The sequence below is a fragment of the Poromitra crassiceps genome (genome assembly GCF_964638095.1).
Source record: "Poromitra crassiceps genome assembly, contig: HAP1_SCAFFOLD_956, whole genome shotgun sequence".
Classification (NCBI taxonomy): domain Eukaryota; kingdom Metazoa; phylum Chordata; class Actinopteri; order Beryciformes; family Melamphaidae; genus Poromitra; species Poromitra crassiceps.
Genome location: NW_028151454.1, coordinates 5001 through 28503, shown reverse-complemented (window position 1 = coordinate 28503; position 23503 = coordinate 5001). Strand labels below are relative to the sequence as shown.

The following is a 23503-nucleotide window of genomic DNA, read 5'->3' as shown; positions in this document are numbered from 1 at the left end:
CCGCTTGCAAGCTCTGTCACACGTTCTGTCATTGGCTCCGACCATGTCAATCAGCTCCCATGTGTGTCGCTGTAATGCTCCCGGCCGCCGAATGTGAAAACAACGACGCTAACTAGCTAGCGTAGAAAGCTAACGGCAGAAACCTACATGCTAACTCGTTGCTACACGCTGAAAATGGCAAGTTTTGAAGAAAATTTGGATTGTGCAATAAAGAAGGCCTGCTCGGCACAAGTTCCACCCCGAAACTATTTTCCAATGGCACTAACGCTAAGCATCGCCCAAGACGAGGATGATTGGTTTACCCAAACAGAAGATTTTTTTCGCAATCCCATAATGGAAACCTGCAGCGCCAGACTCTCTGAGGGAAGGGAAGAGAGGCTGGCTAGCGAGACTACAATAAATACACTCGTTTGACGATTTATTTGAGTGAATGTAATAATTGTATCTATCACATGCACTATTTCTGTTGCTCTTTGAACAACTCTGGATATTTATCGACAAGATTTTTGCCAAGCTGGATGCGCTACGGGGGTTTAGGGTTAAAATCGCTAAACCGGAAGTCAAACTGTGGGAGATTGTTGCTCCCTTCACGGAGATCTGGGGCTGGGAGGATTACACCGGAAGAAGCACCCATATTTCACGTAAGGCATCATCGCATCTAGAAATAAGGTGGATAGGCTATGTGTTGTTAGCAACACGGCATATTAAAGTCACATTAAACCGATAACACTAATATAATCTAGAGTTTATTTTTCATGTGAAGTTATGACCGATATGACAGATGGACACTGACACATCAAGAGGCTATTCACTCACTGTCAGTGGAGCAGATACAGGCTGTACATGTGTGTCAAATCACAGATCAGTCTTGCTTCTCTGGTTCTCAGCTTCAGGGTGAAACCAGCTGTTCATGCTCACAAATACTGATTGTTCTCTCCTCGGCCATATTATTAGATTGCATGATATTGATTTTTGTTTGACTATATTTATCTTCATTTTGTACTTATTTATTGCATTAGATCAGGGGTTTTCAAAGTCTGAGACTGTGGGCCTCCCCCCAGACAAAGCTTGGAAGAAGATGCCCCCCTTGATCAATTTCTGGATGCCTATGAGATCATGATTATTTCATTTGGTCACATGGACACTCAACAATTGAGCCAGGATAGCCTGATATTGCTGTTTGACATAATTTCAGACTACACCAAATACATAGAAAAGTGTCTTGTCGTAAGTCCCCCAAACTACTGTATCTCTGAACCACTATCTCTTTAACCAAATCACACACATTTAGGCTATTCTATGTGATCCCTTTTTGATAAGTAATGTAATACTAATAACTAATGTAATGTTTTTTTAAACTTCCATTCACTGAGCCTCCCCTGAAACTGCTTGGAGCCCCCCTGGGGAGGCCCGCCTCCCACTTTGAAAGCCTCTGCATTAGATAATATTACTATTGTGCAATTGGAGTAACATCCACAGAGTGTGGCCCTGTTTTCTTGTTAGCTAAAAAGCATACATTGGACATGAAACCTTTGATTATATGACTGTAGTTAATTTGCATTTCACCTCAGACAAGATAGGACACTGCTTTCAAGTCTGACATTTACCCAGATGAACAAGATTTCAGCTTTCCGCCAAGGATGCTGCTAGATGATGTCACTAGGTTGACTATCAGAATCAGAATCACTTTTATTGCCACAGTATGCAAGTTACATACAAGGAATCTGTCATAGGCCATGTTCAGACTAGGAGGCCAAAACTGATTTGTGAACTTTAATGACCTATTAATGATTCTATCCAGATTGGGGGGGCGGTGTTGTTGGTGAGGTCCTTGGTGGAAGGGGTTTCCGGGACTACAGCACATTAGTCAGGATTTTGAACTTTGTGATGAATCAAAACAACCACAATCCAAGTCACAAATACAACCGCATATGCCACCAAAACTTAACTAGCCTGTACTCCACTACTGTAAGTACTATACAGTCAACCTAGTGACATCATCTAGTTGGCAAAAAGCTGAAATGTCTATCAGAAATAATCTTTAGAAATAATCTTTCTAGCAAATCTATGTAAATGTAAGACTTGAAAGCAGTCTTGAAGGTGAAATGCAAATGAACTCGAGTCATATGATCAAATGTTTTGTGTCCTCTTTGAGGTTCAACTAGACCAAATTGCAGTGAATAATAAATAGACAGAAACAACCACCAAAATTATGCCAGATGGTATCACATGTTGGTGAAAAACAACTACCTAACATTAAAAACCCTACTGTAGGTTTATCATAGCCACCATCTTCCTCGACACTCTTTGTTCACGTGCACCACTGTGCGTTGTCCCTCCTTCCTTCTCTGCAGGAGTAAGATGCTGTGTCGCTGGTTAGCAGCTCTCCCTGTGCAGTTGTCCCAGCTGGGCCACCGTAACCCTGCTCTGTCTGCCCGACTTATCCTGTCCATCCAGGCTGCCGCTTCTCGAGGCAACAAGGACCTGCTCAACAGCCTACAGACACACGCCTGCAAGCTCTATGGTACACACATGCACGCACGCGTGCGCCGCACACACACACACAGCGGTGTTGGGACTAGGGATGGGCATTTCTAGCAAAAACACTATTCGAAATTCGCTGGCCAAAGTCGACTTTTAATCGAAATTCGAAAATAAAAATGAAAAAGTAAAAAAAATTAAAAATGTAATTATTTTATTTATTTATTTATTTTGTGAGTGAAATGTTGCATTGTCTCCCCTGATTCTAAGTCTAAGGCTTTATTAATTAATAGAAAAAGCTTCTGCTGTGGATTTTTAGCTCAAACAAGCATTGCACCACTGAAGTAAAGAACATGTTACATGACATTGACATTTTCGAAAATAAAAAACAGTTTTGACAATCATGAGTGGTTCATTAAATATTTAGTAGGCTCAGGTCTGAGTGCCAAAGGGGTGCCAAAGTCACCCCCTCTCCCTCTTCATGGGATTTCATCCGCCATTCATTTTTCCATAAACCTTGCTTAACACGTTCACTGCCAATGACGTATTAATCCGTCAAAAATAATCCAACGGTTGACTGCCAATGACGTATTAACACATTGACTGCCAGCCGTTTTTTTTTTGCTGTAGGTAGCTTTTGCCAAGCCGTTTTTTTGAGGATTCTGGCTCATTTTACAAGAGCCGAGGATTATTTTCTGCTTGGAGTTTGTCAACACAAAGTTCACAAAAGTACTAATAGAATGTGTGCTTTCTCTGTCTAAAAGAGTTAGTTTGTAGAGTTAGTAGTTATGTAGATATTAGCCGTTGAGTACAGCATGGTTTTAGCGTCTGAGAGTGAAAGCTGAGATAATCGCAGTTTTGTGAAATTCAATCAAACAGGCAGAACAGTCACTTTAACCATTTATTTTGGCATCAGTGAGAGATCAGACATCCAAACAATATAGTTCCGAACGCCCTCTCCTTCAACTCCTCCCTCCGTGGGCGTGTCTAGTGGCTTTCAGCCTGCGTTTGTCACAAGCGAGTGCTCTGCTGCTGCTGCTGCTGCTGCGAGTTTGAGCAGCCTCCCTCCCTGGCAGCGAGTTTGAGCAGCCTCCCTCCCTGGCAGCGAGTGTGGATAGGTCTCACTCGTCTCTTGGGTTTGAGAGCCCCGATGAAGCCCCGTGCGACTCTAGGATTTATGCTGCCCACCCAGTCCATTTCTGGAACCCCCCACCGCAGCAGCGTGAAAGCGCCCCCGCCTACAGTATGAGAATGAGGCTCGTTCGTTTCTGACTGTAAAATCGCCAAGCCATTTCCTTGAGAATGGAGGAAGCAGCCGCGGGAGGCGGCTGCTTTTGGTTGACTTTCTCTCTGTCGGGAGAGGACCGTCGCCACCTAGCTGGTCGGTAAAATAGATTATACACATTCAATACTTCCAATATCTCCATAGGAGACGCGGGGGGCATTGATCCACGTAGCACCGTCAAAAAAAATAAATCAAAAAACCGTTGGATTATTTTTGACGTATTAATACGTCAATGGCAGTGAACGTGTTAATACGTCAAAAAAATGTTTTTTTTTTTTTTGACCGTGGGATGTGCATCTAACCCTTTTACATCTCTTATATAATTATTGGAGCCACCGAACGTTTACAACCCATTCCACCGACCCACTAAGTGGCGACAGTGCTCTCCTGACTAGAGGAAGGCAAGCAAAAAGCAGCCATTCTCATGAAAATGGATGGGGGAAAACGCTTTCGTTTTCGCGCTGATTGCTGGCGATGCGGGATTGCAAATTTGCATAATAGATTACAGGTGGAACACACTTTGAAACACGCAGCATAAATATGACCAGAATCGCAAAAGCTTCATCAAAGCTCTCAACCAAAACTCCAAGAAGCGAGCGAGTCCATCCAGACTTCCTCAAACAGCGGCCGCGCAGACAGGCAGCAGCAGCAGCAAAGCAGTGAGACTGGTGACAAGCTTGTGACGGCCGCTGCAGCCAAGAAGAACGCCCACGGAGGGAGGAGTTGGAAGCAGAGGGGGGTTTCCTGCTGTTATGGAGGAAATTACTGTTCAAAACTATTGTTTAGATGTCTGACGTCTTACTGATGCCAAAAATGAATGGTTAAAGTGACTGTTCTATCGAATTTCACAAAAAGCCGTTTATCTCTGAATAATTTTTCTGACGCTGAAACCATGCTGTATTCAACTGCTAATGCTTACATAACTACTAACTCTACAAACTAACTCTTTTAGACAGAGAAAGCACACATTCTATTAGTTCTTTTGAGATATTGTGTGTTCACAAAATCTTAGCAGAAAAGAATCCTCGGGTCTTGAAAGATGAGCCAGAATCCTCAAAAAACCCCTCTGGCAGAAGCTAACTACAGTAAAAAAAAACGTCTGGCAGTGAATGTGTTAAAATGCTTATAAAAATTGTTTTACTTGCTCAAACCAAGCGATTCGACTATACTTAGAATCAGGGGAGACAATGCAACATTTCACTCACACACACAAAAAAAAAAAAAAAAAAAATCCGAATTTCGACTTTCAATAATAAAAGTCGACCTTGATAATAACAACGATTATTCGAAAATTCGAAATTCGATGCCCATCCCTAGTTGGGACAACTTTTTTTTTAATCACCATCATTTATTTTTCTGTTAAATGTGACCATGTAAGCATGCTGATAACCATACTTACATGGCTTATCAGATGCAATTACTGCACAGTATCAGTTGACTGCATATGAATTAGGAGAATTCAATTCAAGAGAAATGTACCCAGAGCAAAAGCTCTTTTTCAGATGTTCCCTATTCATAGTATTCTTTGACATCACTATACTTAGTAGGACATTAAAAGGTCATTATAATCAAAGGATAGCCACAATGTGTCAAATGCACCATATTGGTAGAAAAGGCATGTCACATACTATTCATTTCAAAAGGTCAGTCAAAAAAATAACAGGAGAAAAAACAGATGTGTAAAATAAACATTCTCAGACAGTAACAGTGCAGAATGCAGCAACACCAATAATGGTCACATTACAAAAGACAAGAATGTTACTAGTCCAGCAGTATTGTGAACTACATATACCCAAGTTGCACTGTGTTTCCCCTAGGGGGCAGTATAACTCCATGCTTTCCACCCAGGACAACTTTGTAAAATCGACTTTCAACCAGAGGCGGAAAGCATTGAGTTCTGGAAGCCTGTCCACATCCTTTGGTTGGAGAATGGTCAGACAATTGGGCTGGTGTGACGGTGGGGTGGGATGGGTTACGGTGTAAGGAGGGGGGTCAGCGTCCTGACAGAAACTGCCGCAGAGCCAGCAGTTCACCATCACAAGACTCCTTTTGTCTGAGGGGCGTCTGACATCAGCATGTGCGTCAGAGACCCACAGAACACCACACACACACACACACACACACACACACACACACACACTATTATCTGATCACTCTTTCTCTTTACTAGCCTGAACATGGTCTGCTTTTCATGCTATCTGAATCTATAGAGCTGTAACTCAATGTTATGTCCCTAGGTGGGCAGTGCATTGCCATGTCTATGTAATTACATATGGTGTGTGCGCGTGTGTGTGTGTGTTTGCGCGCGTGTGTGTGTGCGTGTGTGTGTGTGCGTGTGTGTGTGTGTGTGTGTGTGTGCAGATCCACAGGAAGGAGTTGTAGTACTCTTACCAGCCGAGTCTCAGCAGCGATTGGTGCAGCTGCTGTACTTCCTGCCCAAGATGTCCCAGTCTCTTCTTGCCAATCTGAGCCGCTGCTGCACTGCTGGGCGGATCTCTGCCGGCCTCGCCGCCTCCCTGATTCGCATCGTACACCTGAGGTGAGCCTGAAGACGCACTTTGTAGACGAGTGCGTGCCTCTGAGTTTGTATAGAGACAGACCTCAGTCTAGACCTGCACAGGCATACATCAACTCACTTTGTATGGAGACAGACCTCTCACTTTGTAGACGATGTGTGCCTCTATGAGTATGGATGGAGACAGACCTGTCACTTTGTAGACGAGTGCGTGCCTCTATGGATCATGGCAATAGATAAGCGATAAACGATTTCTGCTAGCTTAGCAGAATTGTGTTCAGCCACAGCTATGCCATTTTACATGCGATCGGGCTGAATCTTTCAGGAAGTGTAAAGAGCACCCCTGCGGGTGACCTAAGACAGCAGGGTTTTTTAATTAGGTAATTAGTAGGGATGCAAAATAATTATCGGACTGATAAATTATCGGCCGATATGGCCATTTTGCGTTATTATTTATTATTCCGATAATGGCCTTTTTCCAATAAATTATCAGCCGATAATCATGCTTTATTTTTGCCTTGGAAGCGGACTATTGTTGTCGCACGCTCGTGACATCACAGCTGCGACGCAAACATGGCTGCTGCCAGTTACCACTATGTTTCTGTTTTTCAGTTTCAGATGATCAGAAAACTACTGTAATTTGCAATCCATGTCCCACACAGGTTCCGAGAGGAGGGGAAACCTCTAAGCTGGCATTACATTAAACCAAAGCTGGCGATGATGCAGCGGATATGTTTGTTTTTGTTAGCGAGTGTTCTTGTTAGCATTAGCTCATAGCGCGGCCTACACGTCAGGCTCGTCCGCTTGGCAGACAAACTGCTTGTGACATTTACAGTCCGTGGCTTGTGATCAAACAGCCCCGCAAAAGCACTTCATACTCACAGAGCTGGGGTAAACTTATAGAAACTAATGGAAACCCCTTTACCCGAAATGAAACATCCAGGGATCGTGTATTTAACTCCAAAAACAATTCGCTAACGTTAAGCTAACCGCGCTAGCCGGGAGTCCTATAAGCCAAAGGGACCTTGGAGTTGAGCTAACTAACGCTAGCTGCTGGACAGAGCCATCTAATAGCAGGGCCGCTGGAAGTCACTTTAAGCAGGGGGTGCTGGGAGGAAGGGACTCTCGGTGGGGCCCGCAAGGGCCCAGTCGGAAAAAAAAATTGACGTTTTTTTTTTTTACATTTCTTTGCCATATTTAGAGGAATATCTCATATTAAATTAACATTAGGATACTGTTGTGATGTAATTATTCAGTATTTTCTCCTTTTCTCACTCATTCAGAGCAAAGAGGGAGATATATAGCATGATGATAATGCTCTATATCTCCCTATTTGCTCTGAATACACCAGTTAACATGACACAGACTTAAAGGAGAATTTCGGTTTTTTACACCACGGTCCTCATTTCCAGCTTAAAATATGATGTTTTACTCACCGAAATATGTTTGGCTTCATTCGGATGCCCACGGAAGATTTTGAGCTCCGAGTAGTCTCCTCAAACAGGCTATACTGAGAGCAGGCGGCCAGTGCGGGGCATGCTGCACGGGAGTGCACGCGCTCTCTAAATGACACTTTTTCTGTCAGATCACGGTTCATTATGGTTGTAAATATAATTATTTAGCTAATAGCTAGAAGCTAAGCTAACAACAACACAGCAGTCAGCGTTGATCTGCCCCGGATGGGGTTACAGTGCGTATCTTCGCCCTCTGTGAAACCTCTTCTTCAGAGAAACCACAGAAGGGGGAAGATACGCACTTCAAGGCGCTGGCCAGCCTGCAGCACACAGTCCATACGGGTTGGACGTGCAGAGAATGCAACATTTACAGTCGATACACTGCACGGGATGGATATTCCGCTAGCATAGCTATCCGTATCTTATGGCAAAATATTAGGGCCTATTACAAAAAAACAAAAAAGGGGGAAAAAAATCTTTATCAAAAGAAAGTCCTCATTTCAAACTTCTGACTTCCAACTCTTCTCAAGTCCAAGTCGAGATACGAGTCCTGAAAATGTGTCCAGCACTCTGACTCGACTACAACACTGACTGACACGTACACACAGACAGTGACTGCAACCTGCAACCATTGGATGGCAGCATTGTGCCTTCAAAGTGAACCCCTGCTAGTTGATCTGGTTGCTTACCTGCCTCTTGATGACATGTGATGATGACGTGGATGTATTTGATACTCAGCTGCTTGGTGACAATGAAAACTTAGTTTGGTGATGTTCTGTCACACTTCTCCAGCTTTGCATAACCCTGCATCAGTGTGTGTGTGTGTGTGTGTGCGTCTGCATACATGTTTGTGTGACCTTTCACTTGTGTCAGTAGGGCAGTGTTATACAAATCTTGAGTGGGGTGCTGCTGCAGCCGTGTGTGTGTGTGTGTGTGAATGAATGAATGAAAGTTTTATTTACGTGTCAGGACAAATTACATGACCCATCCCACATGGGATTATCAGACACATCAACATACAGTTATTACCATATCGATTCCGGTGCATAAACAATACAAAACCATACAAACACACACACAGCACAGTGTGTATGTGCACGCGTGTGTGTGTGTGATACAAAGAGCTCTTTGGGAGGTTGGAATGCAGCCTCGTCATGGAACATTGAGAAAATGGTTCTGCCTGGATGTGCCTCCAAGGCTTTTACAAAACACACTTTTATTCACACGCATTTCCTACTGTTGCAGATCTATCCTGGCTTCAGGACAGAGAGGCATTATGTTAAAACCATTCACTGTATCCCATCCACATGCACTGTGTGCCCTCATGCACTCACAACACGCACACTACAACATGCACTGTGTGCCCTCATGCACTCACAACACGCACACTACAACATGCACTGTGTGCCCTCATGCACTCACAACACGCACACTACAACATGCACTGTGTGCCCTCATGCACTCACAACATGCACACTACAACATGCACTGTGTGCCCTCATGCACTCACAACACGCACACTACAACATGCACTGTGTGCCCTCATGCACTCACAACACGCACACTACAACATGCACTGTGTGCCCTCATGCACTCACAACACACACACTGCAACATGCACTGTCTGCCCTCATGCACTCACAACACGCACACTGCAACATGCACTGTGTGCCCTCATGCACTCACAACACGCACACTACAACATGCACTGTGTGCCCTCATGCACTCACAACACACACACTGCAACATGCACTGTGTGCCCTCATGCACTCACAACACGCACACTACAACATGCACTGTGTGCCCTCATGCACTCACAACACACACACTGCAACATGCACTGTGTGCCCTCATGCACTCACAACACGCACACTACAACATGCACTGTGTGCCCTCATGCACTCACAACACGCACACTACAACATGCACTGTGTGCCCTCATGCACTCACAACACGCACACTACAACATGCACTGTGTGCCCTCATGCACTCACAACACGCACACTACAACATGCACTGTGTGCCCTCATGCACTCACAACACGCACACTACAACATGCACTGTGTGCCCTCATGCACTCACAACACGCACACTACAACATGCACTGTGTGCCCTCATGCACTCACAACACGCACACTACAACATGCACTGTGTGCCCTCATGCACTCACAACACGCACACTACAACATGCACTGTGTGCCCTCATGCACTCACAACACGCACACTACAACATGCACTGTGTGCCCTCATGCACTCACAACACGCACACTGCAACATGCACTGTGTGCCCTCATGCACTCACAACACGCACACTACAACATGCACTGTGTGCCCTCATGCACTCACAACACGCACACTACAACATGCACTGTGTGCCCTCATGCACTCACAACACGCACACTGCAACATGCACTGTGTGCCCTCATGCACTCACAACACGCACACTACAACATGCACTGTGTGCCCTCATGCACTCACAACACGCACACTGCAACAGATACAAAACACAGTCTCATGAGTATTACCCTGAGCTGCGATAAGGAATAGATAAAGCAGGAAACCGTCATTCCGAAGTTAATGTAAGATGTGTATCTATCTAAAAAGACGTACAATACTGAAAAGTCTCGTCCTTACAGATTCTACAAGCTGGAAAAACTCCTGATATTCATAAAGGTAGTTGGTTAACCTTTAGGGTTGCCATACTTTTGTGATGAAGCACTTTTCAAGGACAAATTATTTCAAAATTACGGGCCAATAATTCAGAGATGTTCACATGCCGGTATACCAGTCTTTTAAGTCCTCTCATGCAAATGTGTTTCCAGTCATGCTTGCACATCAAAATAAATCTACACTTCACATACGGTACATTCAAAGCAATGTTCAAATCCTCAGCATTTCTTAAGCGCTCTCAAGATCTAGGTGACCAGCACAGTGTGGAGAGTGATACTGTAGATCTAGGTGACCAGCACAGTGTGGAGAGTGATCTTGTAGATCTAGGTGACCAGCACAGTGTGGAGAGTGATCTTGTAGATCTACTGTAGGTGACCAGCACAGTGTGGAGAGTCATACTGTAGATCTAGGTGACCAGCACAGTGTGGAGAGTGATACTGTAGATCTAGGTGACCAGCACAGTGTGGAGAGTGATACTGTAGATCTAGGTGACCAGCACAGTGTGGAGAGTGATCTTGTAGATCTACTGTAGGTGACCAGCACAGTGTGGAGAGTCATACTGTAGATCTAGGTGACCAGCACAGTGTGGAGATTGATCTTGTAGATCTACTGTAGGTGACCAGCACAGTGTGGAGAGTCATACTGTAGATCTAGGTGACCAGCACACAGAGAGTTCCCCAAACCTTTGAGTAGCCAGTCAGATTGAAAAAGTAGCCGGATCATGTTTGCGGCGTTTGTTCCGGTGGTCCTTTTCCCAATTAATAAACAAACCTCAAATATGTATCCATGAGTGTGACAATTGAAATAATACAAATAAACATTCTTATAAAGGCCCAATGCTCTATTTAATTATAAATAAAACAATATCCATATTGCAAAACACAAACAGGCAATGTATATTTTTAACACATTCACTGCCAGCCGTTTTTTCAATACTGTAGATAGCTTCTGCCAACGTTTTTTTTTGAGGATCTTTCAAGAGCCGAGGATTCTTTTCTGCTAAGATTTTGTGAACACAAATTATCTCAAAAGAACTAATAGAATGTGTGCTTTCTCTGTCTAAAAGAGTTAGTTTGTAGAGTTAGTAGTTATGTAGGCATTAGCAGTAGAATACAGCATGGTTTCAGCGTCTGAAAATTTAAGCTGAGATAAATGGCTTTTTGTGAAATTCGATAGAACAGTCACTTTAACCATTTATTTTTGGCGTAAGACGTCAGACATCTAAACAATAGTTTTGAACAGTAATTTCCTCCATAGCAGCAGGAAACCCCCCTCTCCTTCAAACTCCTCCCTCCGTGTGTGTTCTCCTCCCTCTGTGGCTGCAGCGGTACAAGCGAGGCTCTGCCTGTCTGTGCTGCCTGGCTGCTGGCGGCTGCTCTTTGGGCGAGTCTGCATGGGGCTCGTTCGTTTCGGTTGTGAGCTCAGCTGGAATGAAGCTGCGTGCGATTGTGGGCTTTCTGCCGGTGTTTCAAAGTGTGTTGCACCCATAATCTATTATGCAAATTTGCAATCCCCCACCGCCAGCTCCCAGCGCGATAATGCGCGAAAGCGAAAGCGTTTTCGCCAATCCATTTTACAGTATGAGAATGGTTTCCTCGCGCGTTCCCCTGCAGTTTTGGCTCTGCTTTTTCTAGTCTGGAGAGCACTGTCGCCACTTAGTGGGTCGGTGGAATGGGTTGTACACGTTCGGTGGCTCCCATATTTATATAGGAGATGTAAAAGGGTTAGATAAACGTCCCACCGTCAAATTTTTTTTTTTATTTTTTTTGACGAGTTGACTCGCCATTGGCAGTCAACCGTTGGTTTCTGCTTGACGAGTTGACTCGCCAATGGCAGTGAACGTGTTAAGAACAAAGAAAATACTAATAACTGTATGTTTCCCACAGGATTTGGAGAGATTGTGGTGGGTATACCCTGCTTGGACCCTCTTGGGGGGTTCGGGGGGCCATGCCCCCTGTAAGAAAAATTTGTAAATTTTAAACTAAAATGCATTAATCTGGTTCACTTTGAGAACCAATTTAAGAGGCTAGATCAGGGGTGGGCATTTTTCATGGGGGGCCACATGAGAAACCCAGGTTGTTGCCGGGGGCCAAAGATTTTTTGTCATGCCGTAACCCAGGAACTTTGATGATAGAGAGGACCACAAAAAAATGTCCTCGCCACCAGAGGGACAGATTTTGCTGGCGGTTGGGGGCCGAAAGGCGGCTGGCGCGGAAAAATTTGGGGCATTTGAAGTCAGGTTTAGAGGAATAACTAATTTTAAATGAATAGTTGTGATGTCATTATTCAGTCTTAAACACCAATATTTGATCCTTTTCTCACTCACTCCTATGTCACCACTTGCTCTCCCTGCAGGGCTTGAAATTAGCTTTTTTTTTTTTCAAAGTTTCTTATTCGTTTTCTGTATATCATACAAAATACAGATTTAAATACACTTGACACTTTTAAACAAAAACCCATCCCACGAGAACCCCTAGCCTATTACACCACATACATCATGTCATACATCGCAGTATATCAGTACACAAAGACACATAAAAGAAAGAGAAAAAACAACAACAACAAAACAAAACGGATGAATGAAAATAAATATGAGAGAGGGGGGGGGGGGGTTAAATCTATACATTTGAAATGCTTGAAGCGTCAATTTTCTCTACCTGGTCCAGGACTGGCTGCCAGATGGTATAAAAGTCGAGAGCACAACCCCTTGTAGCGTATCAGAGTTTTTCTAGGGTTAGATGATACATAAGATCTCTGACCCAGTGATTGAAAGTTGGAGGAAACTTGTCTTTCCATTTAAGGAGTACAAGTCTTCTAGCCAGAAGTGTACCAAATGCTATCATCTTTTTACTGCATTGGTTGAGGGAGAGATCATGTGGGACCACACCAAAGATTGCAATTATGGCAAGAGGCTCAATGGATATTTCCAGTATATCAGAATTTTTTTTTAAATATGGAATGCCAAAAATCTACTAATTTTGGGCAAAGCCAAAACATATGTGATAAAGTGGCTGGGGTTGTTTGACAGCGATCACAATTAGGATCAATGTTTGGTGTAAATTTGGCCAATCTCGCCCTGGACTGAAATTAGCTTTTTTGACCACCTGCCAATATGGCTGCTAGAAGTTACCAGTCAATTAGAATTTCCACTAGCCAAAATGTTTTTCTTGAAATAAACCAGAATATGAGTGGGTTAATTTAAGCATAAGTATCAGTAAGTGGCCCGGGATTCTCAAAGCCTGTGTTGAGGGTCACACGAACAAAAATGCACTCTTGAAGCTAAATAAATCCAAAACCAACAAGTTAATTATTTACATTTTTTTACTTCAATGTAGAACAGTCATTTCTTACACATGAGATTACTTTTAGCCTTTTAGTCATAAAGATTATTGAAAGATATTCCATATTCCAGACTGAAATGTTATAACAGAAGTGGAGTATTGGCCACTTGGCCGGGTATCTTGTATGTTGCGTTCAGGTGCACTGTAATTTTTCTTTTACAGTGTATAAAGTAACCGGTAGGCCAGAGGCCAGTAGGCGGAGAAATTGCCGGCTACCGGGGCTTGGGGAACTCCCTGAGCACAGTGTGGAGAGTCATACTGTGTGCCAAGGACCGGTAGATACATGGGGGAAAAAAGTTGCGGACCGGTTGTCAATTTTAATGGTTTTAGTTACATATATATTTACTCACCAGGTGGCGACAAAGGGTAAATAACAGCCTTTTGTGTTGTACTGTATGTAGCCTACAGTATTTATGTTTTTGTTTCAACTACATATAGGTGTGACTTGTAATGTGTTCTGTAGACCCTGAAGAAGGCAGCTGTGTCCTCAATAAATATTGGCACTTTGACTATAGTGTGTGCGGCTACATCTCTGTCTCTCATGAGACAAAAAAAACCTCAGTTTGTTCTCCCGTGGACCAGCACCACTACAAGGACTTGGTGTGCGTAGCACTCTTCTGCACTTTGTTTCAACTACAAACATAAATAAACGTCAACTTGAAACTATGTTTTAACTACCACACACAGCCTATAATATTATAGCCTATGTTTATAAAAAAAAAAAAAATTGGACCGGGCTCGCGGCCCGGTACCAAATGCGTTGCGGCCCGGTACCGGTCCACGGCCCGGTGGTTGGGGACCACTGCTGTAGATAACTGTAGATAAGATAAGAAAATGTATCCAGCTTGGCCCAGCAATTTTGAGGTGACGGCGCGCACAAGGCTCAAACTCAGAGATGCCGGTTGGCTAAATTCAAGCACTTTTAAGGACCTCTTTATGAATCCAAGCACCTGTTATTCAAGCACTAACCACATCCGTGGCAACCCTGCTTAAATGCAGACTGCAAGTTGATGCGTTTGCGTGTGATGTTGTTCAGGTCGTCTCTGAGTGGCTGGTCGGTGGGCAGCCAGGACGCGGCCCTGCAGGATGTGGACCACATCAGCTTCCTGTTCTCCACGCTGACGGGCTTCTCGAGTGACGAGCTGGCCACCCTGCAGGAGGCCGGCCAAGACAGCGCCCTGCCCCCCTCACCGCTCTCCCCCCTCAGCCTCTACCCCACCCCCCTGGAGCAGTTCACACACCACTGGGACGTGGTGGAGGTCAGTATCACTGCACGCTCCGTCCAACACCAAACACACACCTACTGTAGCAATGACTGAAAAACCCCCGACCACCCGGCAGTTGGACAGCGGCGTGGCGATGAATTTGCGAGAAGTAGGAGGTGAGAAAAGTGGAAGTAAGAGACATTATGTTCAGAAAAGTGGTGATATTCTGGACACAGTGCTGCTCTTTCAGTTCCCCTGGTCTCTCTTATTCTTATATAGAGCTCAGAGGGGCGAGCTTTATCGTGGCACTCGGGCTGAGAGGGGGAACCTTTATCGCATCGCACAGGTTGGAGATGCGTGGTTATCGGGCAGAGCAGCGGCTATGCACAAATGCTAATGAGAGCCCATGGCATGATGGGAGTGTGACATTTCTGCACAGAAATTACCGTTAACGTAACTGTGCCCTGGGGCGTGTGTGTGCGCGCGTGTGTGTGTGTGTGCGCGCGCGTGTGTGTGTGTATAATCACTAATTCAGCTCCTCAATTAAGGCCTCAGATCCTGCCTCTCTCATCTTCCTGTCTGAGTCAATCACAGCCAAGTGGCAGGAAGGAGGAGGGGAGGGGCCATCGGGCAGCAGGGGGGACGGCATTAAGGGACGGACTGTGTCAACTCGGATTCAACTAATGACACGGGATTGTTTTTAATCCAACATGTTCCGACACACATTTCAACACTACACATACACACACATACACACTTCAATTTGATCAAAACTAATGAGAAATGTGATTTTGATTTGAAATGGATGAGGAAAAGTTTAGCCTTTTTAAAAGTCGACGGTGTGACCGATGGCCTCGCCTTAAAAACCCATCTCGTCTCCATCTAGGCAAGAGAGACATTCAGAGATCAGGTGGCTTACGGATTATTTTGTGGTAATAAAGCAGTGCTTCATGGGCCATTGAAACAGGTTATAGGAACACTGTGCTATGTTTTTCCACATGAGTTTTTGGCATGCCACAACACTCTGTTGTTGGTGCACAGCAGCAGTGTGGTTTGTCTGATGAATGCCAGTTGAAGGTGACTGAGGTGGCTCTCATTCATTTGCTCCTCAATTGTCTCCCAGTAATATCATTACTGCTGCTGGATTTCTCCCTCCTGCTATTGTTTTGGCTCATAAAACATTGTTTAGAAAGATTATCCAATTTTCCCAGGGAGCACCTCACCTGAGAGCAGGTCACGTGGGGGATGGGTTTACCCAGGCTACACCTCACCTGCCATTAGCTGATATGTCTCTGGACACTGTCACCTCTGGAAATGGAGGGCGTTGGGAAGTGGGGTTTGGGTCGAGGTCTCTGTTGCGCCATTATGCAAATATGAACCCCCTTGAATGTTGATAAGAGCCCGCGCTCGCTCTGTTTGTCTGCTTTATGTGTTTAATGTGCTTTATGCGATGCAGAATCTGCTCATTCTAATGCTTGTGGGCTCCAGGAAGAAACGCGAATCATCACATCTACAATTGCCATCAGGAATAGTGTGTTGCTCCCTCTATGCCATTTTAGAAACATGTTGTATTCCAGACTTGAAAGATCTCAACAAAAATGCCTCAAGTTCTCCCAGATGAATGCACAAAGCATCCGTTGTATAAAGGCTGTGGTCACATTGCATTGCTACAATAAGAATGCTCTATTGTGGGTGTGTGGGTAGTGTGGAGGTAAAAGCACTCGGACTCGGCGACCACCGCGGAGACCCGGGTTCAACTCCCGGCAGCGGCACTTCAGGCTTGGTCAGACGTTCCTATACAGACACAATTGGCCGTGTCTGTGGGTGGGAAGCCGGCGGGGTACGAGTCCTTGTCGCTGCACTAGTGCCTCTTCTGGTTGGTCGGGGCGCCAAGTACAATTGGGGAGAAAAGGGGGAGGGGGGGGCATGCTCTATTGCAATGGATTTGGTAGGAGTAATGAAGGAATCTTCAATAGAAGAAATCATGTCTAAATGTACATCTTTAAGATAATTGAAGAGAAAAGCATGTCTGTTTTAAGACTGGTTGGAACTTGGTACAATATAGCTTGCATCCTCTTCTAACTGAGCCTATGAAATGAATGATGCTGATTGAACTGTGTTTCATCCATAGGAGGTCTGCCACAGTCTGGAAACTCTGGGCTCACAGGCTCAGTGCTTCGACATTTTGCAAAATGGCATTTGCAAATACCTGGTGAGAAACGTATTTCATTAAGGGGGAAAATATTGAAGATTTCTCAGTCTTTAATTGATTTGTTCCATTTCTTTGCTCCATTCCTTGAATTGCTTTTCTGCCTTTATTGAATGATGTTGAATTGACCGTGTGTGTGTGTGTGTGTGTGTGTGTGTGTGTGTGTGTGTGTGTGTGTGTGTGTGTGTGTGTGTGTGTGTGTGTGTGTGTGTTTCAGACCAGGTTAGGGGTGGTGCCAGACAGTATGGGGGCGGGGCTACTGAGAGCAGTGGCCAGACTCTTGGACCTGTCCGTCCTGCCCAGCGAGGCGGTGTTGCGCTTCCTGTGTCAGTGCTGCCTCAGCCTGCTGGCTCTGCTCGTCACTCTGGAGCAGGAGGCTCCCTCTGATACCAACCACAAGAGGTGTGTTATTACTGAACCATTGAGACCCCTCACTGATCTCTGTAGAGAAATGCTTTGTGTTTTTCCTCCTCCAAAGGGTCAGCTACAAACCAGCACCCATGGAACTGCTAAGAAGCATTCAGTGTCTTGCTAATCTCCGGTTCAAGGACAGTTTTCCTAGTCGCTACTACACCACCTTCTGCCCAAGTGTTAGTGTAGGCTCAACATTTACAGGTACAGTGTAGTAGGGATGTCACGATACTGGAATTTCTACTTCGATACCGATACCCAGGAAAATATCGATACTCTATACCATTTTCAATACCACGGGAAGGGGGGATGACGACACATCAAGAGGCATAAAAATAAATTTAGACAGATGGATGGACAGACACACACTTCTCCATAATCTAGGCCTGATCAAACTTTGAATTTAGATTAGACCGCAGATTACCTCTGCTCTCACCATCAGAACACGTTTAGCTTGTTGAAGCAACAGATATCCACCAATTAGATAGGGAGGGGAAAATCTGTGATTTTTCATTAAAAGAAAGCACTGATGGTATCAAAACTGTTGCAAATGAGTATTGTATCCATTTCTAATTTTTAGTATTGATACTTATCGATATCGATACCTGTTGCAAATGAGTGTTGTTTCCCATTCAAATGTTCAGTATTGATACTTTTCGATACTATCGATACTTTTGAGTTTTGACAACCCTTCAGTCAGTCGCTACTACACCACCTTCTGCCCAAGTGTTAGTGTAGGCTCAACATTTAAAGGTACAGGGCAGACAAAGACTTTATTTGTCACAATGCACCAATGCATGTACATACGCATTATACACACACACACACACACACACACGCGCGCGCTCAGAGGCAGCGTGACATGTGTCCTCTGCACTCACACTCCATTTTCAGTGTAGATCTCCTGTTTTGATGGAAGAATTGCTGGTATAGAAGTGGACTCCGTATCATTGAATAATCTTTATGGGTATGCTTATCTAGGGATGAGGCAATATGCTTATGTTATTCAAAATGTGATATGGGGTTCCTGATTTGATAATGGTATTGCTTGCTATAATGTAAATAATTTGGATGGAGAGCTTGTGAGATTGCTTCACATTTGTGATTACTACAGCAGAATAAAATTAAGCTAATACCAATTCATTCCTTCTTCTTTTTTTGCCCCAGATTAATACATTTTATATTTATATAGCGCCAAATCATAACACGAGTTATCACAAGGCGCGATATATTGAATTTTGTCCCATCCCTAATTCTCGCTGATATGAAATCTAAACCCTCGTAGTGGCATTCGACTGTTAAAACACACAAAAACAGGTTACTGCCGTTTGCCTTTCTTTGGCAGGCTGTAAAGATGGATGCCAAGTGCGTTAAACCCAGATTGTGACCTCTCCGCCATCCTTTGCAGGGAGGCGATATGGGGCGCGTGCGTGTCGGCACTGAGCACCATCCCCCGCCTGCTGCGGCTGGTACTGCAGTGTCTGCGTGTGGGAGAGCTGTGTGAGGAGGAGCTGCCCCAGCTCGGCCACATCCTGTCCACGCTGCTGCAGCACACACCGCTCCGCAACCACCTGATGGCCAACGCCACTCTGCTGCAGCACATCATACAAGACCTCACGGTAAACAAACTGCTGCAACACATCATACAAGACCTCACGGTAAACAAACTGCTGCAACACATCATACAAGACCTCATGGTAAACCACCTGCTGCAGCACATCATACAAGACCTCACGGTAAACAAACTGCTGCAACACATCATACAAGACCTCATGGTAAACCACCTGCTGTAACACATCATACAAGACCTCACGGTAAACCACCTGCTGCAACACATCATACAAGACCTCATGGTAAACCACCTGCTGCAACACATACAAGACCTCATGGTAAACTACCTGCTGCAACACATCATACAAGACCTCACGGTAAACCACCTGCTGCAACACATACAAGACCTCATGGTAAACCACCTGCTGCAACACATACAAGACCTCATGGTAAACCACCTGCTGCAACACATCATACAAGACCTCACGGTAAACCACCTGCTGCAACACATACAAGACCTCATGGTAAACCACCTGCTGCAACACATCATACAAGACCTCACGGTAAACTACCTGCTGCAACACATCATACAAGACCTCATGGTAAACCACCTGCTGCAACACATCATACAAGACCTCACGGTAAACCACCTGCTGCAACACATACAAGACCTCACGGTAAACCACCTGCTGCAACACATACAAGACCTCACGGTAAACCACCTGCTGCAACACATACAAGACCTCATGGTAAACCACCTGCTGCAACACATACAAGACCTCACGGTAAACCACCTGCTGCAACACATCATACAAGACCTCATGGTAAACTACCTGCTGCAACACATACAAGACCTCATGGTAAACCACCTGCTGCAACACATCATACAAGACCTCATGGTAAACCACCTGCTGCAACACATACAAGACCTCACGGTAAACCACCTGCTGCAACACATCATACAAGACCTCATGGTAAACTACCTGCTGCAACACATACAAGACCTCACGGTAAACCACCTGCTGCAACACATCATACAAGACCTCATGGTAAACTACCTGCTGCAACACATACAAGACCTCATGGTAAACTACCTGCTGCAACACATCATACAAGACCTCACGGTAAACTACCTGCTGCAACACATACAAGACCTCACGGTAAACCACCTGCTGCAACACATCATACAAGACCTCATGGTAAACCACCTGCTGCAACACATACAAGACCTCATGGTAAACCACCTGCTGCAACACATACAAGACCTCACGGTAAACCACCTGCTGCAACACATCATACAAGACCTCATGGTAAACCACCTGCTGCAACACATACAAGACCTCATGGTAAACTACCTGCTGCAACACATCATACAAGACCTCACGGTAAACTACCTGCTGCAACACATACAAGACCTCACGGTAAACCACCTGCTGCAACACATCATACAAGACCTCATGGTAAACCACCTGCTGCAACACATACAAGACCTCATGGTAAACCACCTGCTGCAACACATACAAGACCTCACGGTAAACCACCTGCTGCAACACATCATACAAGACCTCATGGTAAACCACCTGCTGCAACACATACAAGACCTCATGGTAAACCACCTGCTGCAACACATACAAGACCTCACGGTAAACCACCTGCTGCAACACATCATACAAGACCTCATGGTAAACTACCTGCTGCAACACATACAAGACCTCATGGTAAACCACCTGCTGCAACACATCATACAAGACCTCACGGTAAACCACCTGCTGTAACACATCATACAAGACCTCATGGTAAACCACCTGCTGCAACACATACAAGACCTCACGGTAAACCACCTGCTGCAACACATACAAGACCTCATGGTAAACCACCTGCTGCAACACATACAAGACCTCACGGTAAACTACCTGCTGCAACACATACAAGACCTCATGGTAAACTACCTGCTGCAACACATACAAGACCTCATGGTAAACCACCTGCTGCAACACATACAAGACCTCATGGTAAACAAACTGCTGCAACACATCATACAAGACCTCATGGTAAACCACCTGCTGCAACACATCATACAAGACCTCATGGTAAACCACCTGCTGCAACACATCATACAAGACCTCATGGTAAACCACCTGCTGCAACACATCATACAAGACCTCACGGTAAACTACCTGCTGCAACACATCATACAAGACCTCACGGTAAACCACCTGCTGCAACACATACAAGACCTCATGGTAAACCACCTGCTGCAACACATCATACAAGACCTCATGGTAAACTACCTGCTGCAACACATCATACAAGACCTCACGGTAAACCACCTGCTGCAACACATCATACAAGACCTCACGGTAAACCACCTGCTGCAACACATACAAGACCTCACGGTAAACCACCTGCTGCAACACATCATACAAGACCTCATGGTAAACCACCTGCTGCAACACATCATACAAGACCTCATGGTAAACCACCTGCTGCAACACATACAAGACCTCACGGTAAACCACCTGCTGCAACACATACAAGACCTCACGGTAAACCACCTGCTGCAACACATCATACAAGACCTCACGGTAAACCACCTGCTGCAACACATACAAGACCTCACGGTAAACCACCTGCTGCAACACATACAAGACCTCATGGTAAACCACCTGCTGCAACACATACAAGACCTCACGGTAAACCACCTGCTGCAACACATCATACAAGACCTCACGGTAAACTACCTGCTGCAACACATACAAGACCTCATGGTAAACTACCTGCTGCAACACATCATACAAGACCTCATGGTAAACCACCTGCTGCAACACATCATACAAGACCTCATGGTAAACCACTCTGCTGCAACACATACAAGACCTCATGGTAAACTACCTGCTGCAACACATCATACAAGACCTCACGGTAAACCACCTGCTGCAACACATACAAGACCTCATGGTAAACCACCTGCTGCAACACATACAAGACCTCATGGTAAACTACCTGCTGCAACACATCATACAAGACCTCACGGTAAACCACCTGCTGCAACACATCATACAAGACCTCACGGTAAACCACCTGCTGCAACACATCATACAAGACCTCATGGTAAACTACCTGCTGCAACACATCATACAAGACCTCATGGTAAACTACCTGCTGCAACACATCATACAAGACCTCACGGTAAACCACCTGCTGCAACACATCATACAAGACCTCATGGTAAACCACCTGCTGCAACACATCATACAAGACCTCATGGTAAACTACCTGCTGCAACACATCATACAAGACCTCATGGTAAACTACCTGCTGCAACACATCATACAAGACCTCATGGTAAACTACCTGCTGCAACACATCATACAAGACCTCATGGTAAACTACCTGCTGCAACACATCATACAAGACCTCATGGTAAACCACCTGCTGCAACACATCATACAAGACCTCATGGTAAACCACCTGCTGCAACACATCATACAAGACCTCATGGTAAACCACCTGCTGCAACACATACAAGACCTCATGGTAAACTACCTGCTGCAACACATACAAGACCTCATGGTAAACCACCTGCTGCAACACATCATACAAGACCTCATGGTAAACCACCTGCTGCAACACATACAAGACCTCATGGTAAACTACCTGCCTTTCATTACATGAGAAGGAAAGACCAGGGACGGCTTGTGCACTTTTATTTAATGGATTTACATAAAGTTATAGGGTGCCAAAGTCATGCCCTCTTCTGGGTTCGGCATGGGACCTAAGCAATTTCATTCCCCATTAATTTTTTGTTTCATAAAATTATTATAAAATAGTTTTTATTTGGTCAAACCAAGCGATTCAGCTACATTTAGAATCAGGAGAGACCATAAAACATTTAACTCGGACAAAAAAAAGTATATATTTTGGTGTTGGCCAGAGGGAAATGTTATGGTCTCTCCTGATTCTAAATATATCTGAATCGCTTTGTTTGACCAAATAAAATAAAAATATACGCATTTTTTAAAATGTCTATGGGAATGGCGAACCCGGAAGAGGGTGTGAGTTTGGCACTCTATAAAGATTGCCTGCTTTTACCCCTCCCCCCGGAGACTTGTTACCTAATGCCACTGTGTGTGTGTGTGTGTTCCAGAGGTACTCCCGGGGTGAGACCAGGGAACAGTGGCTGACAGACTTGCTATACTGCTACAGCGTCACGGTGGCTCACGGCTCCTCCACTCACCGTGGAAACCTGGGGCTTCGAGACATGTACTGACCGCCGCCCGCGCCGCCTCGCCTGAGACATGTACTGACCGCCGCCCGCGCCGCCTCGCCTTCTCAAACATCTCACAGTTGTCTCGACAAGGACAAACCCTCACACTGGCAA

The 23503-nt window shown here is 44.9% G+C and overlaps 1 protein-coding gene across 1 annotated transcript in view; it reads left to right on the top strand.

The window, feature by feature from the left end:
• LOC310771656 (testis-expressed protein 10 homolog) overlaps positions 1–23503 on the top strand; it is a 32315-nt gene that overhangs the window by 8130 nt on the left and 682 nt on the right. The window contains exons 10-16 of the mRNA XM_083664216.1: positions 2355–2524; positions 6128–6305; positions 14783–15005; positions 17083–17163; positions 17378–17562; positions 18980–19190; positions 23270–23503. The exon at positions 23270–23503 is cut by the window's right edge and continues 682 nt beyond it. Of these exons, the coding sequence (XP_083520342.1) occupies positions 2355–2524; positions 6128–6305; positions 14783–15005; positions 17083–17163; positions 17378–17562; positions 18980–19190; positions 23270–23392 (1171 nt within the window). The 3' untranslated portion in view covers positions 23393–23503. The remainder of the gene's footprint in view (positions 1–2354; positions 2525–6127; positions 6306–14782; positions 15006–17082; positions 17164–17377; positions 17563–18979; positions 19191–23269) is intronic.